Source organism: Triturus cristatus, chromosome 2_2 (assembly GCF_964204655.1).
Source record: "Triturus cristatus chromosome 2_2, aTriCri1.1, whole genome shotgun sequence".
Taxonomy (NCBI): Eukaryota; Metazoa; Chordata; class Amphibia; order Caudata; family Salamandridae; genus Triturus; species Triturus cristatus.
This window is the reverse complement of record NC_140582.1, coordinates 333,138,103-333,155,094: the sequence shown is the minus strand read 5'-3', so window position 1 is coordinate 333,155,094 and position 16,992 is coordinate 333,138,103. Positions and strand designations below refer to the sequence as shown.

At 44.5% G+C, this 16,992-nt stretch overlaps 1 protein-coding gene across 1 annotated transcript in view; it reads left to right on the top strand.

Moving 5' to 3' along the window:
* ARHGEF38 (Rho guanine nucleotide exchange factor 38) overlaps positions 1-16,992 on the top strand; it is a 332,434-nt gene that overhangs the window by 263,154 nt on the left and 52,288 nt on the right. Inside the window, exons 6-7 of the mRNA XM_085641412.1 lie at positions 1,519-1,718; positions 15,043-15,176. Coding sequence (XP_085497538.1) covers positions 1,519-1,718; positions 15,043-15,176 — 334 coding nt within the window. The remainder of the gene's footprint in view (positions 1-1,518; positions 1,719-15,042; positions 15,177-16,992) is intronic.

The window sequence follows — 16,992 nt, the reverse complement described above, 5'->3', positions numbered from 1 at the left end:
CGTAACATCCTGGTGGCCTCGTGGTCATGCGTTCATAGATGGTCAGGAGAGGCAAGCCATCTTAGAATTGCAGTCTGTAGTCAACACCTAAAATCATGGAATGCTGCATTCTAAAAAAATTAATAAAATATATAATTGTCCCTGTTGCGTGCTTTTAAGCTGTACATGTCAATCCTTTGTTTATTTGGAGCTTTTCCATTGCCCTAGTAGGCAGGGGAGCATCTGTTTCACTGACTTGTGCAAAAAGAATGCTGTCACGAAATATAGAAAATAATTTTAAACTTGAAAATACTTCTTGAGAAGCAGCGGAGTCGACCAGTCTGCCATAACAGCTCATAAAGTACCGACCCCCAAGGACTCCATCTTTGCCCTTGTGTACTCTGTTCTGTTGTTCGTCTCTCTTTTCCAGTCCTTTTAGTGACTCATGTACTGTTTTCATCGGATACTTTCACTCCAGTTACTGCCTTTGCACCTGATTGGGCCTGCAGAGTATATCTTGTAGAAATGAATAATGCAAAGCAGTGAAACGCCATTGTTATATGGGTACCCTACACACTCTCATCTCTGCTCAAGATGCTAACGAGCCTTTCTTGAGATATTGTATTGCCTACAAATAGCACACGCCTCCATTTCTTCATTCCTATCTATGGAATACTCATCTCCAGAGGCGCGTGCATGCTCAAACGCAAAGGAAGACTGCGGCTGGAGTTCCAGGGTTTACGAAACACAGGGCCCTGAAGATCCTCTGGCGCTGCCCCAAAACGCTGGACTCCCTGCCCCCCCCCTCCCCCCCCCCAATTAGGAAGGTGCCTACAATGCAGCATCTTCAAGGTTGTACCCAAAACCTCCCTTCTCACGAAGGGTGAACTTCCTGAATAACTTTCCATTTCATTTTTTTCCACTTGTTCCCACGTGCCCACCTATACCACGGCTGCACCACATCTTCTTCCCACCTCCTTTAGAAGGGTCCTTACGTGTCGCCCATTATTGGCAATTTATTACACCACATAACATTCAAGAATGGCTGCCATTTGTAAATTGTGCTATTTACTCTAGTGGTAAACTACAATGAATAGTATAAGACAATCCTTGCGTTGTACCTTATGCCCTGCACTGCTACACAAAGGACCTTGAGCTCTAAGTTTTTTGATAAATTGTGTTCTGATTGAGTTCTGTGCTCTTTCTCCTTTGCAGCACTATAGGAATGTATACTCTGAACTGCTTAATCCCTTCCTGTTTTGAAGCACCATTGCCGTGCACTGCTCTGACGCCCATGAAGCCCACTTCACAGTTTATAAAACTGTAAATAAATAAATGCAGGCCATGAAGGCAGGGAAATGAGTCAGCCAACATCTCCTTTGAGTACATGTGATTATTGGGAGATGCGCGAGTTGCATAGTCCAACCCAAATTATTTGCAAGAGGCGGCACCCCGCTGAGTGCTCTGTAATGGACGCCATTTTATGATGTTTAGCCATCTAGGTGTCCATTAGCATCACTTGTTGTTTTTGCCTTTCAGAGGGAAGTCGAATCTCCTGGATATTGGCTCTCTGATGATCAAGCCAATTCAGCGCATCATGAAATACCCCCTGCTTTTATGCGAGATGATGAATTCTACGCCTGCCACCCACCCGGATTACAAAGCCCTGAAGGAGGCCTTTGCCGCAGCGAAGGAGATTAACGTGAATATCAATGAATTGAAAAGGAGGAAAGACTTGGGTAAGGAAAAGCACTCTGTCTTGTTGCTGTATTGTGAGTTTTTCCTTGTCCAGGGACTAATTGACCAAGATGCTGTTGTATCTGCAAGATTTGACATGCAATGGCACATTGGACAGCAGAGGCGTTCTATTTTATGGGCCCTTTTTGAGGATTTGGAATTTGGATTTAAATTCAGTGTTATTGATCACTAAGGGGCCGATTGATAACATTTTGAGTATCATAAGTAGTACTACAAGAGTGCTCTTTTATGTGCTCTTGCAAGCCTTGGTGATTCAGCCCGGAAACATCGAACTCCCCATTAAGAAAAGTGCAAAGAGGGCACAGCACAGCATGTAAATGAATATTCCCTGAATATTCACATTATATATGTTTTGGGCCAATTGATAAAGGTATGTAAGAGTATGTAAAAGAGTGTGCAGGAGTACTTTTACACACTCAAAAATGCCTTCGGCTGGTTGTCATAGGTGCAGGTGTTGACAATGAAGTGCCGGCCCCGGGCACCGGAAACCACTGGCTCAAATTAAGCACTGGATGGGGCCCATTCAGCCCAAGGCCAATGAATATCTGTAAGGTATGAGAGACTCGGAGGCCCTTGCTCAAATTTTGCAGACGAGCCCATCATTTTGTGTTATTCCACTGTCTACCTTTAGTTTTCTAGATTGATAGGTGCGAAAGGAGGAGCTGGACTGCCGCTATCTAAGAGATGAAGACACAAATGACTCACTATTAGTGGTGGTCAGAGGCAGATTTGAAATGGGAGATAGACTCATTTATTTCTTAACAGATTCCCTCCAAATAATGGAGAGATGGAAGAGCCAGTTGGTATAACTGCATCAGGTGTTTGAAGCACCCTGGCAAAAATACTCTACGCGGCAACATTTAGTTACTTTAAAACCTCCCCATTTCTGGAGGAGCAGATTTGGATGGCATCATCTAGGATACCTTACAAGAAACGCTTTTAGTGCTTTATGAAATGCTCAAATCAGAGCTAGAAGGTTCAGCTATTGTGGGCCTGGAAGAGATGACTGAGGAAGACCTCTTACGGGATTCCTTCAGCCATTCTGAGCTGCCCCTCCCCCTCCTTGGCTCATTCCCTAACACTTACCATAACTTCCCCCCTTCTGTTCACATCCCTTTTCATATTCTAGGGTGGAGCACTTGATATGTAACAACTTGTTAACTCTGCTGTAGTTTTGGAATTATTTGTTATAAGTTATTTTTCATTGGACAAACCCAGATGTACTCTTGTATAGTATCGGTTCCATTATTATGGTGGTTTTGAAAGTTTATACCGAATGCACGTCCAAGTAAGAGTTGCATTTACGGTCGATTTCGAGGTACCCCAGTCGCTGCTTCCATTGCAATGCATGAATGGCGAACCATCCACTTCATTGCTCAACAACTGCCTAAATGCTATCTTAGGTGCCGGTTTATTGTGGCCCATGGAGACCTAGACCCAGCAATCTTTTTGTTAAGATTTGTTAAATCTGGGGTGAAGTTGTCCATCTGTGTTGTTAACCAAAGAACAGGAAACCAAGAAAGGGAAGCTCACAAAAGAACTTGGAAATGTTTTGATGCAGTAACACTTCTATAGACTGTAGGGGAGTCAGACATGTCCTCATTTAAATGCCCTGTCCATTGACTTATCAGCACCTTAACATTATCACTTTAGTCAAGTCGGGTCAAAACAAAAACCCATCTTTTACTCCTTTGAAAGAGATCAGCCAGGCCTACCTTCCCTTTGTTTTAATATGTTTTCATTTAGTAGATCTAAAGAAAAGACTGAACTACCGCAGAATGTGGAAAAGTTACAGGTGACTAGACTTGCTTTTCTACACTGATCATACAATCAAGAGGCCTCTTCAGAGCACTCACTTAAAAAGCAAGATTGACCACCTCTGAGAACATGGATGAAACAAAATGCTCTCACGCTGCGTGGCTCTCTAGCTTTCAGATGTATTGACATGATAAATCGTCAATTGAATGAATTTTCTTATAATGACAGCGTAAGACTGCTTATCATTCCCGAATGTATGTTTTATTGCATGACAAGTAGTGTTGAGTATTTATAAATGCATACATTTTTTATGTGTATGCTCATGCATTGCCTCAGTTTTACTGTTGCTTTTCAGCGATGAGCCAACAATCGATAGACAGGAATGTTTTATATATAAACAGGCATTTTGCATACTATACATATATTTACATGCATACATAATACAATGGTATGCAAGGATTACTTCAGCTTTGACTGGGATGTAGACCCATTCCCACCCAAGCGAAGGGTAGATAAAATAGTGACATTGCTTCCTGTAGTAATCCAGTATGGTTGCACACTGCATAGGATAAATAGTCCCCCGTCTATGTTGAGTGATTTTTACTGGTTGTCCAGATTCAACGTAGAAGAACCTGTGGGGGCCCAGGACTAATTGCTTGGTGCTAAACAAAGTTACACGAGTGGTTTATCCATGGTTCAGGGAACTGGAGAATGTGGTCATCCATGGGTCTTTTCATTTGGAAATCTGGCCCGTGGGTCCGGGAATCCTGCAGGCTGTGCTTCAGAATAGCTTGTGGATTTAGAAAAGCCCATGTGTGGGCCTGGGTTCCACCAATAATTTGGTGAATTTGGCTTGCATGCACCTAAATCTCTAGGCTTAACCAATTCTCTCTTGTTCGTAGATTTATACTTAACACAAAAACAGGTTTCCCTAGTTAAAATTAATTGGGTGAAGGGTCCCAAAGTTTTATATTTCCAACTTGTAGTCTCCCACAACTGTAGTTGGGGCTACAAACTGTATAAGAATGATATAGGTTGTTTATCTAACCAACAGTATTGCCCATAGTAAAGGCACTTAAACATTAGAAATTGATTGGGACACCCCAACTACTTCTGGAGTTGGGGCACAGGTGGGTGACTCGGTTTCCCTCCTTTGAGAGGAAGAGAATAAAAGAATGTGAAAAAGGCACAGAATGCATTTCACTGTCCAAACTGGGTTGATTTGCTTCTGATTTAAGTTATATGGAGCCTTCCCCCGGTAATGAAGTCATCTCAATATTAGTTATATATGCTGTTCTTGGCAAATGCAGCTGCTTCCTAATCCTTTCATTGGATACCCACCTAGATGGACTGTAAAATAATGTAAAAGTGGGTCATACAACAAAATTATATCTGCACCCCTTGTTTACAAAATAGAAAAACGGAGTTACCTTCCATCATTCAGGCATAGGCAAATTAAACAAAGGAAGGGCGCATATTATGCCTCTGTAACAAAATAATTTCTCTCCCCTTTTTGTGTTCTTGTTCATAGATTTATAGACTAACGCAGCAGTGGAAGTTCACCATGTTCATATATTTTGTTCGTTTTCCTACCTATTATAGCATGTGGTGACTCTTAGGTCCTGATTACAAGTGTTCCAGATGTTTGCTACAGGGATACTGAGGGACAAAATCCCTGATTCCAGAGGTATCCCTGCACCAAAAAACTGTTATTTAAAGTTCTTTTACCCAAATGGGGAATAACTGCAGGGACCCTGAAATATCTTGTCCTTTACTATGCATTTATCCCCCACCCCAATTCTGCAGTGAATACTGATGACATTGCCTGCCAGCTCTGAGCAGGCATAAGATGTCAGCAGGAGGGCCACGCGATGCTGGTGGCTGGGTGTCAGGGACTCAGTGCTGCTATCTCTGGCAAGAACATTGTCTGCGCTCCATTCTGCTGCAGGTCGTGGCTCTGCTGAGGTCTTCAGCCCGTGCGTAGCTCCTGCAGCAGCAAAGTGAGGTCCAGAATTATCAGGCCCTGAGTTTGTGGACCCAATTAATCCACACCTGGAGACACTTGATATTCCTAGAGATGGAATTTTACCTGCGTTATCACTCTTGGTGAAATATTTCAAGTCCTGATCAGAGCCTTAGTCTTTTACTGTGCCATGCCTGTCTCTCATCTGAAACTAGTCTTTGTGAAAACCAGGATTTTTGCAGTTCTGTTTCTTTGTTGCTCATCCTATACACCAGTGAGGATTTGACGACTCCTGTGATCTGCATTGCAATATATAGCAACCTCTCTTCCACCCAGCTATTACAACAAAGAGCACAGTTATGTAAAATAGCACAGGCCGACTTGTTTACCCTATGCTTGTTTTCTATGTAATCTGTTCCTCTACCACAAAGACTGCTCTGTTTATCATAAAGCATTGGAAAAAGGAAGGAATTGTTTATCTATGTGGACTTTTCTTCTCCAATAACAGTGCTCAGTTTAGCATGGAGGCTTAGAAAGAGGAAGGAACAGTACAATAAAGCGAGGCGACTGCGAAACTGATGTATATATTCCGCAAACTAGGCTCACAACAGGTCATTATATTGTCTGCTACAACTTATGTTTACGCTCCAGAGCAGTCTTTGTACTTAACTATAACTGCAATGACTTTCTTTTAAAAACATTGACCCGCATGTGAAAAACTATTTTGCAGCCAGAAAGGCTCTGATTCATAAACTGGAGCATTTGCGACTGCAAAATGACAATTTTTCTATTCACAAAACCCAAACTGAGATGAGTTTGGGAACGGATACAGAATCCATATTTGGGAAGAGTATGTAAGGGACTCCTTTCCGGATTCTGATTCGTTGAGGGGTGTATTAATATTTTACCAACTCCTCAAAGGAGTTTGTAAACCATTTGCAAATTTTTTAGGAGTAGATAGTGCTTCCACAGGCCACTGCCTGCTCCTAAAAAAGTTTTATTTTTATTTATTTTTTGTTTTTAAACACATCCCGTTTTCCTTCATGGAAAATCGGCTGCATTTAAATATAAATAGCTTTATTTAAATGCAATCACGGACATGGGGTTCTGCTGACCCCAGCAGGCCGCTATGCCTGTGAATGTAGCCAATCGTAGTGGGTCGCAGTTTGTCACCTATCTCACCCACTATGACTTGGTATTTTGTGAATCAACCTACCTATTACTACAGAGGTTGGTTAGTAAAATACCAGTGGATTCAGTAGATGTCGTTGTGCAAATTGAGATGACTTTTCCAAAGCCATTTTTGTAAATTTCCATTTAAAAAATCACAAATCGTGAATTATTTGTCGCAATTTACGATTTCTTAAATGAGGGCTTCTGTCATTAGAATGATCAAATCTCTCTACACAACTGTCGTCAAACCACACGCTCCTCTTCTTTCCTTACAAGCAAAATATATCAAATGATATGTCACTTATAACTAACTTACACAATCATTTTCAGGCTCCATCACAAAGACCTAAACCAGATTTTTCCAATGAGTAGCTCGTGAGCTACTGGCAGCTCCCCAGCTACATGTAAGCAGCTCTCCTATGTGCAGCCCAAGCTACTAACTTTGAAGCTTTTGCTTGTTTGAATTAACTATATGTAAACCAAAATTAAAAAGTGTGGATTTCAGATGAAAATGTGCGTATTTTCAAAACTCATTTACTGATGTTTGGAGAACAATGGCTGAATTTACAAATATATTTTGTTCTGAGGGAGTCATTAAGAAGTTCTTCCGTGTCCTTTCCCCAGCTGCGACAGGGGGGCAATGAGGTTGGTGGGTATGGTGAAGGCAAGGTGCACGCAGGAGAGTTTGGTGGTGTGGCTGTAGCTGATGTTCCCACTGGCGGAGAAAACTGGGTCTAGCGTATGTCCGGCTGTGTGGGTCGGTGCGGTGACCAGCTGCTTGAGACCGATGTTGGCGAGGTTCTCCAGTATGGAGGCGCTGGGGTTGTCCATGTGGAAGTTGAGGTCTCTGAGTAGGTTGTAGTCGTGGATGCAAGAACCTGGGGTGCGATGAGGTCTACGATGGTGTCTGTGAAGGGCGATCGGGGTCCAGGGGGGCCTGTAGATGAGGGTCCGTGGAGGGTGGTGTTTGAGTTGTACTGGATCTGGAAATGGAGGTGTTCCATGGTTGTCGTTGGAGTGCGTGGTTAGTCGGTGGTTGTTCTTGTGAACGATGGTGATGCCTCCTCCTGGCTGGTTGGGCAGTCTTTGCGGCTGATTTTGTAGCCGCTGGGGATGGTGATGTCGATGTCCGGTCCGGAGGATGGGTTGGTCCAGGTTTCCATGAAGAAAGTGATGTCAGGAGAGGTGGCATCGAGGAGATCCCAGATTTCCATGGCGTGTTTGTGGAGGGTTCGCACGTTGAGGAGTATGCAGTTGATTCGGTCGGGAGCACTGTTGGTCGGCTGAGCGGCGAGAGGAGCTTGCGTTTTAGCATGGGTGAAGGTGTGGTTGCAGTTCCGGCAGGCAAAGTGTCCCTACATCTTCAGTGACGCAAGGTGGCAGACAGTGTGGTGTCCGGGGTTGAGGGAGAGGAGGGTGCTGGCATCAAAGCGGTGGAAGGAGCGATAATTGGGATCCTGGTGCTGGATGCGGTCCAGGCGCAGACGGTCACAGATGGGCTTGCCTTTGGCATGTACGCTGCACGTGGCTGTGCAGAGGCCGCCATTAAGTAGTGCTGCGGAGGGGCTTAACAGCTGGAAGGTGGGAAAACATGGAAAGGGACACTGGAGGGGGCAGAGCCGCGGAGGGGTCGCAGCTGCAGGGGGACATAAGCAGGGGGAAAAAATGAAAAAAAAGCAGAGCGAGCAAATGAAAAGAAAGTGAAAAGAGGGCAGCAAAGCCCAAAAGGGCAGAGGCAGTCAAGAGAAGGAACGAGCAGAAAGAGGGAGACCAAAGGGCAGTAAAGCACGCAGAGCAGTGACACACTACCACTGGATCACCAGGGATGAGGCGCAGACAGGAGCCTGCTGGTGGAGGAGGGCCTTGAACTCCTGACCTCTGGGTCAGTAGCAACAGCAGCAAGGGCAGCCACAGCTACCAGACAGAGCTGCGCTATGAAAGGAGCAAGTCTGCTAAAGGGTTACCGCTGAATACTATGTCACTACATTCTACACCACTGTATTCTGCAACATTCTACCTCAATACACCACACCAGCCCATTCTACGCTACACCACTCTACTGTACGCCACTCTAGGTGACTCTACTCTATGCCACTCCAATACACAACACTCTACTCCACTCTTCGCCATTCCACTTCACTCCACTCCACGCCACTCTCCTCTAAGTTACTAACCTTTAGCCAGGCTGAGCAGCTGCCATGCTGGCGTACAACATGGCTAACACACATTGGCAAAGCCAATAGATCTTGCATAGGCGAGACCTATTGGCTTTGCCAATGCTTGTCTGATGTGGTCACAATTACAACACTAATAATAGTAGCTCCCAAACACAAAATATAATGCCTTTTGATTTTGTCGGCACCACAATGTCATGTTATGTTGTGTTTTGTTAAATAAATTCATAAATCACGTGATGACTATTGGTTTCTTAGCACTAGACCTGTGAAAGCAAGTAATGCTGGAAGGAATTTAGGAAGAAAGACAAGCTTGGCAGAAAAGCCAGGTATTGCACCCTCACTGCAATCAGTAGTTCCCCCTTGTCTGGCCAGTTATTGTCCTGTTGTTCATGTGTTCTGTAGTTGATGGCAAAGGTTTTAACTGACCTATCCTATGGCAGAAAATTCACTTAGCAGGTAAGTAGTGTTATCGTTACTTTTTCTTACTCAGTGGTGGATCCTGGATCCAGCACTGGCCAACCTCCTGTAAACAGTTGAAAGAATGTGTTTAAGTCATACAGACGATTTTTTAGGAATATTTTTATTTTGTGAAAATAGACACTTAGAAACTTTTCTGGTGAAAACCACACAATGGATTCCTATGGAAGGAAATACAAGTTACTGGTAAGTACGCTTAGAATTACTTTTCAGGGTCAGTGCTGGGCTAAAAGATGCAGCCCTGGGTTCTCTCCTGATAACAGGTGAGTAAATCGGAATTCGTAGTTCGGCTGATTTTTAGAGGAATATTTGTACGTTTCAAAAATGGACACTTTGAACATTTTCTGGTGAAAACCACACAATGGATTCCTATGGAAGGAAATACAAGTTACTGGTAAGTACGCTTAGAATGACTTTTCTGGGTCAGTGCTGGGCTAAAAGATGCAGCACTGGGTTCTCTCCTGATTACAGGTGAGTAAATCGGAATTCGTAGTTTGGCTGATTTTAGAGGAATATTTGTACAATGGTGAAGGAAGGGGGAGGGGCCTGAGGTGACGTGTGCAAACACGCCCTGTGGCGCGTTTTAAGTTGGGGAATTAATTCCTCTTCAATCCTGAGGTCCCCTGGGGGCCAACTAGCCCACCAGGTACCTCCAGTATGCGCCAGGGAGCTGCATTGCAGAGAGGTATTCAGAGGCCACGCCCCTTTTTACAACACTCTGCAACACCGCTCCGTGGCGCTTACTGGAGGTACCTGGTGGGCTAGTTGGTCCCCAGGGACCCTCAGGATTGAAGAGGAATTAATTCCCCAACCTAAAAAGCACCACAGTGCGTGTTTGCACAGATCTCACCTCAGGCCCCGCCCCCTACCTTCACCACTTTGCAAACGCGCCCCGTGGCACGTTTTAAGTTGGGAGATTAAGTCCCCTTGAATCCTGAGGTCCCCTGGCGGCCAACTAGCCCACCAGGTACCTCCAGTAAGCGCCAAGGAGCTGCGTTGCAGAGAGGTGTAAAAAGGGGCGTGGCCTCATTACACCTCTCTGCAACGCAGCCCCCTGGCGCATACTGGAGGTTCCTGGTGGGCTAGTTGGCCCCCAGGGACCCCAGTATTGAAGGGGAATTCGTTCCCCCTCTGCAAACGCGCCCCCTGAAAGGAGGGGGCGTGGCCTCCTCCCAGATCCCGTTTAAAAAAAAAAAAAATCTTTTTAAGAAGTGGGGCTGTGTAGCCCCCCTTCTTTTTCTTATTTTTTGGCCCTGGGGACCCCATCCCCCAGGGCCTGCCCCCAATTTGTATTTTTTTATAAAAAAACAATCGGGAAGGGGGACGCGTGGCCCCCCTACAGAGGCCATAATTTGCCCCGGGGACCCCATCCCCCGGGGCAGTTTTTTTTATTTATAAATTTTTTAGATTTTTAGAAGAGGGGCCGCGTGGCCCCCCTCCCGGGCCACTACTGGCCCATCCCCCGGGGCCTGGCCACCTCGTTGGGGACCATGGGGGGGGTCCCAATCCCCCCACGGTCCCAGCCGGCTCCCGCTTCCTGCGGGAGCCGGCATTACTTTTCCACATGGCAAGCAGGTAACATGCTGCTCCCCATATGGAAAAGCAATCTGCTTTGCTTCATTGAAGCAGGAGCAGGTTTCCCTGCTCTCGCTTCAATGAAGCAAAGCAGTTTGCAATGGCAGGATGGGAGCCGCGAGGCTCCCGCCCTGCCATTGCAAACAGCAGTGTCCCGGGGGTGGGCACCCCGGGACACTGCAGGAGCCGGCCCTGGGGGGTGGCGGTCCCCAGGGCCATCTTTGGCTCCAGGAGGGGGGCCGTGCGGCCCCCCTCCCACTTAATTTTAAGCCCCGGGGGTGGTGGTCCCCGGGGCTTGGGGGTCCGTAACGGACCCCCTATTTTAAATATTTAGTGCCCCGGGGAGGTGGCGGTCCCCGGGACGTGTGGGGGGGCATGAGCCCCCATGCATACATTAAATTAAAGCCCCGGGGATGGCGGTCCCCGGGGCTGGGGGGCCCCTCTGGGCCTCCCATTATGATAGAGATATTGCCCCCACGGGGCTAAATAAAAACGAAGCGCGAGAGCCCGCACTTCGTTTTTTTTTTCCGTCAGCGGGATGCGCAGACCCTACGCGCATCCCACGATTTTTGAATTTTTTTAAAAAAAAAGTTTGGCCTTGGGGGTCCTTGTGGGACCCCCTGAGCAGGCCTAGGGGGTCAGGGTGTTTCTACCCTGCATCCTTGTCGCGTTTTGCGCCTTTTTTCGGTTTCCTGATTCAGAGTGTTGGCATCCAATTAGCATTCAGCTCGTGCTCGGGAGGGTTCGGGGAGGGTGCGCGGATCCTCCCCGGCCATAGATATCACTAACTTTTTTACCCTAATTTTCTCAGGAACTACTGAACGGATTTACACCATTTAAGCAAAAGGCACGAGTCTGAACTGAGGACTACCTCTTTGCCAAATTTGGTGTAATTCCGTTCAGCAGTTCGGGCTGTAGCTGCGACAACAGATCCTATGGGGAAATTGCATGAGGAAAACGCGTTTTGGGACCCCCCTATTTTTCTCGGCCCCCGCTTGACGAATCACCACGAAACCTTCAGGGTAGGAGCGGAGCATAGCTGGCTAAAAGTTTGGAAAATTTCGCGAAGATTCGTCAATCGCCGCCAGACTTATTGGGAATAGAATGTTGCGGATTTCCTATGGAAAATAGGTCCTAACTCTAACTATCTACTGGCGACCGCCAGTAAATAATATATATCTATATACCTATATCTATATCCATGTGTTTGTATGTATGTATGTATGTATATGTATGTATATATATATATATATATATATATATATATATATATAATCTACTGGCGGTCGCCAGTAGATAGTTATAGTTAGGACCGTGTTTCTATAGGAAATCCGCAACATTCTATTTGGAATAACTTTGGCGCCGGTCGACGAATCCTCGCAAAATTTTCAAAACTAATGGGGCGCTACGCTCCGCTCCTACCCTGAAAGTCTCGGGGGGATTCGTCAAGCGGGGGCTGAGAAAAAAGGGGGGTCCCAAAACGCGTTTTCCCCATGCATTTTCCCATAGGACCTTTAGTCCGAGCTACAGCCCGAACGGCTGAACATAATTACTTGAAATTTGGCAGAGAGGTAGTCCTCAGGTCAAGGATGTGCCTTTTGTAGGTCTGGTGTAAATCTGTTCAGTAGGTCCTGAGAAAATAGCATTTAAATCAATATATATATCTGTAAGCGCGCTCCGTGCGCTTACCGTAAGCTTACCGTACGCGAGCTCAATTCTGATTGGTGGTTACATGACTGTAAACATTCGAATCGGTCGAAATCAGGAAGTGTCGGCCGCCATTTTCTGTCTCTCGCACTGACAAACAAAGGTGGGGAACGTGAAAAGGGGGCAACGAAGAGAGTTGCAGACCCCCTAGTGTTTGTCAGGGGGTCCAAGAAGGACCCAAAAGTACGAAAAATACATTTAATAATTTTAAAAAAAAATCGCGGAGTGCGCGTACGGTAAGCTTACCGTACGCGCACGGGAAAAAAAATAAAAAAAAAATAAAGAAGTAACAATCACATTTATTAAATAAATTAAAGGACCCACAAGGGAGAAAAAAACAAATGTTACTGTGTAAAAAAAGGGGAGGCGCGCACGGCATGGACTGCGCAACGTGGGCACTCGGTGCGCGAAGTGCACCGAGCGCCCACAGCGCGCGCACCGTGCGCGAAGCGCACCGTGCGCGCAGGGTGTGCGCACAGTGAAAAACCAGAAAAAAAAATAAAAAATAAATACATAACTTAGCATTTAAAAAAACCGTACAAATTCACTGAAAAAAAACATAGGTTTCACACACGTTATAGTTAGGAATTATCATTTACAAAACCTTGCAAATTCACTTTAAAAACCATAGGTTTCACACATGTTATAGTTAGCTGTACATTTCACTTGTAAAAAACCAATGAAATTCCACGTTATAGTTAGATCAGGTAACTATAACTTGCGCGACCGCAATCCACAATGTGTAATTTCAGATGTCATCATTGATGTCATGAGTGATGTCACTGACCATGTCATGAGTGATGTAATATGTGACGTCATCAGCAGTTTATTGTGGGCGCGCAAGTTATAGTTACCTGATCTAACTATAACGTGGAATTTCATTGGTTTTTTACGAGTGAAATGTACAGCTAACTATAACATGTGTGAAACCTATGGTTTTTTAAGTGAATATATATATATATATATATATATATATATATATATATATATATATATATATAAAAGACCCTTTCAGGCATAGAGTGATGAATAAATTATGCAAAAAAGAAGCAGAGAACTCTGGGTAGTTCTCAAGTTTAGGTGGAAAGCAGCTCCTGTATAGAGCACTCTCAACACCAGCGACACTCTAGATCTGCTCACCTCAAATGTCTGATTTTCTATCAAAGTCTTTAAGCATAGGATTAGCACATTTCCATCCACGCCGACACAGAAAAGGACAAAGGGGGCATATTATCAACCTCAAGTTTGCTGCTTTAGCGTCCGTTTTCGGCCAAAAAGCCGCAATTTTAAATATTGCTCTATTATCAAGGACACGCTAACGCGGGTTTCCTTGCGGTAGCAGCCGTCTTTTCTCCACTTTGCATGTCAGCGATATTTATCGCTAATGACATGCAACGTGGGCATTCCACACTAAAATAACATGAATACTGTCGCTAACGCAACTTCCCTCTATTCTCAATCCGGCCTCGGATCTCCGTAGCGATAACAAAAGTCGCGCTAACCGCGATTATCGCTGGTATGTGAACGCCTGATTTAAACCTGACTTAGCCATCTTGTCAATGGGAGGTGGATTGTCAGGATAAGTCCACCATGGCATATTATCAATGATTTCCCTATTGCTGCGGTGTTATCGCTGGATTTCCAGCGATATTCTGGCATTTCACCGCTATCGCTGGATTTTTTTATCGCCTTGAAGTTAAGCGTTGATGATAACGCGCTAACTCGGCGATGTAATCCAGCGATAGCCGGCGATATTTAAACCCGCGCTTAGCGATAATTATCGCTGCCTGTTGATAATATGCCCCAAAGTCTTTTGCCATTTCTACAACAAAGTCTTTAAGCATAGGACTAGCACAGTGCTGTCCTTGCCTAGCTGTAAAATGAAAAAATACATTTACCTCTCCAGGCACAGTATTACAGCTTTGAATTGGTAAAATACCAACCAAGCCAACCTGAAATGAGTAAAAGCAACCCCTGACACAGTGTTACGCTCTAATTAGAGCTCTTCAGAGAGGTATAGCTTTGTCCACACACAAGGGAGCACCCAGTATAAGTAAAAGAAATAACCTTTCAGGCATAGAGAGACGAATACATTATGCAAATAAGAAGCAGAGAACTCTGGGTAGTTCTCAAGTTTAGGTGGAAAGCAGCTCCTGTATAGAGCACTCTCAACACCAGCGACAATCTAGATCTGCTCACCTCAACCTTTCCACCTAAACGTGAGAACTACCCAGAGTTCTCTGCTTCTTTTTTGCACATATATATCTCCATGTATATGTTCATTTTAAGGGGCATTTTCTTTTTTCTGATCTGTATTTTCCACTCGCATGACAATGTAAATAAACAAAATACGTTGAAAGCTGGTGTTTGTCACCTCCGTAATGTGAAATATTCCATACCGTAATAAGAGATGGTTGTCTTGTTTGAAGCCCTTTGATCCTGATTTCTGGGCGCTAATTTATCTCTGCCTTTAAGTGCTGAAGTATAGGAGGAGTGATGAAGAGGAATCCCTCAAGGACAAGCTCTCCAAATTGAATATCCATTCCATCAGTAAAAAGTCAAAGCGAGTGACAAGCCATCTGAAGATCTTGACTGGGGGAGACCCTCAGGTATGTATCAGGAATGTCTAGAGGACAGTTTTACTGAGTACTATGCAAACATCAGCACTTAGGTTTTTTTTCATTGAATGAACATTGTGAAATAAGATGTGATCTCTCGTTATAGGCTCTCTCCTGCAGCTCAAGCCTATAACTCTGGTTCAGGGCCTTTGACTCTGGTACAGCCCTCGGCAGCAGGCTGTAAGACTGTATTTAACGGCCCTTTTCTTTATACTGACTAACTAACCTTCCCCAGATTTACAATTACTCCTTACACTCATGAAGAACGTTTCCTCTTTATCATCAAGGAGGCTTTCATGTTCAGATCAAAGGAATACCTTTAAAACCCCAACCCTACCCCATGACTGATCCTTCTTATACAGTTATCCCGATCATTTTCTTGTCTATCGTCTGTGATGGCATCTTTGCAAGGGTCGACCAACAATCCATTAAAAATAATTTTTGCCCTACTGACCGAAGAGCATGTGCATTTGAGGGGACAACAAATCACTTTTGATGGACATATGAGGAAACCCTTTGGAAACAAATGAGTAAAGTTTCAGGTTTATTTGTAGTGAGTAATTTAAACATGTATCTTCAGTATCTCCTTCAGTTATTTTACCCAGTGAAAGGAGGAGGGGAGAGAAGGTTTCATTGATATTTTGCCAGGCTAGGACTATTTTTTCATGGATAATTTAATTTCTTAGATGCCCCAATTTAACCATTACCTCTTTCACTTCAATGTTCTATTTTTTATCAATGTTAAAAGAATGCTGCAAATATCACAGGAAGTGACATGCTACCCATACTATGGAATTCCCAATTAGTTGACCTGAATTATTGTACCTGGGCTATTTAAGGTTTATGATGTTAAAAAGCTGTACTTCTCATTTTATTTCACTGACCATGTTATTTGTTTACCTACCTGGCTTTTATCAACATGCATGCCTAATCTTACATATTAATTCATATTGCCTTTATGCTTTCTCATTATTATTAGCCTTGAACTGGAGTGTTTGTTCAATACTAAATGATATATGTTCATAGTATGTTGCAGTATTGTAAGAAAATGCCTCTTTTTGCATGGTCACTCCCAAGTTTTTTGATTGATGCTGATGGTTTTTCAGCTCTGAGAGTGAAGTGACCTCCGTGCAAGTGCCCGGACCCTAAAATGTATGTCGAATTTACTGTACCCAACTGGAAATGGCTAACTTACTTGTAAGTCCCTAGTAAATGGTACCAGGGCATGTACGTTAGAGGAATACCCAGGGCTTGCAGCACTGATTGTGCCACCCAGGAGGTTCCATAAGTAAAACAAGTCCCCCCACCCAGTCTGCCACCGCAGACTGGTAGAGCACTCCTGCACTTCTAGGCCAACTTTGCCATTAAAAGCAATGGCAAAGCCACTGCTTCCCCTATACCTGTGTGCAAGTCACCCCTCTGGCAGGCCTACAGATCCCTAAAGGCAAGGTGCACCATATGACATAGGCAGGACATGTACTTTACATGTCCTGACAGTATAACAGCTGAAACAACAGTTTTTACTGTGGAAACACTTGGCCACCCAATTGGTGAGTACAGCGTTGCATGCTGACCCCTCATTTGTGCTAACTTGTGAACGATGCGACTAAAGTGGGCACTCGAAAGTATCAAAAAACCCTTTACATTAAGTTCAAGTTGTATCTCAAGTCAAAATTAATGTAACTTGTTCACAGTGTGCAGCTTTAGCAGAACTGCCCCTTTATTGCCTTTAAAACTCCTTTGCCTTCTAGGGCACACACGGAACCTGCTCCATGAGACCGCTTTCTGCCCTCTTGGAGAGACTTGC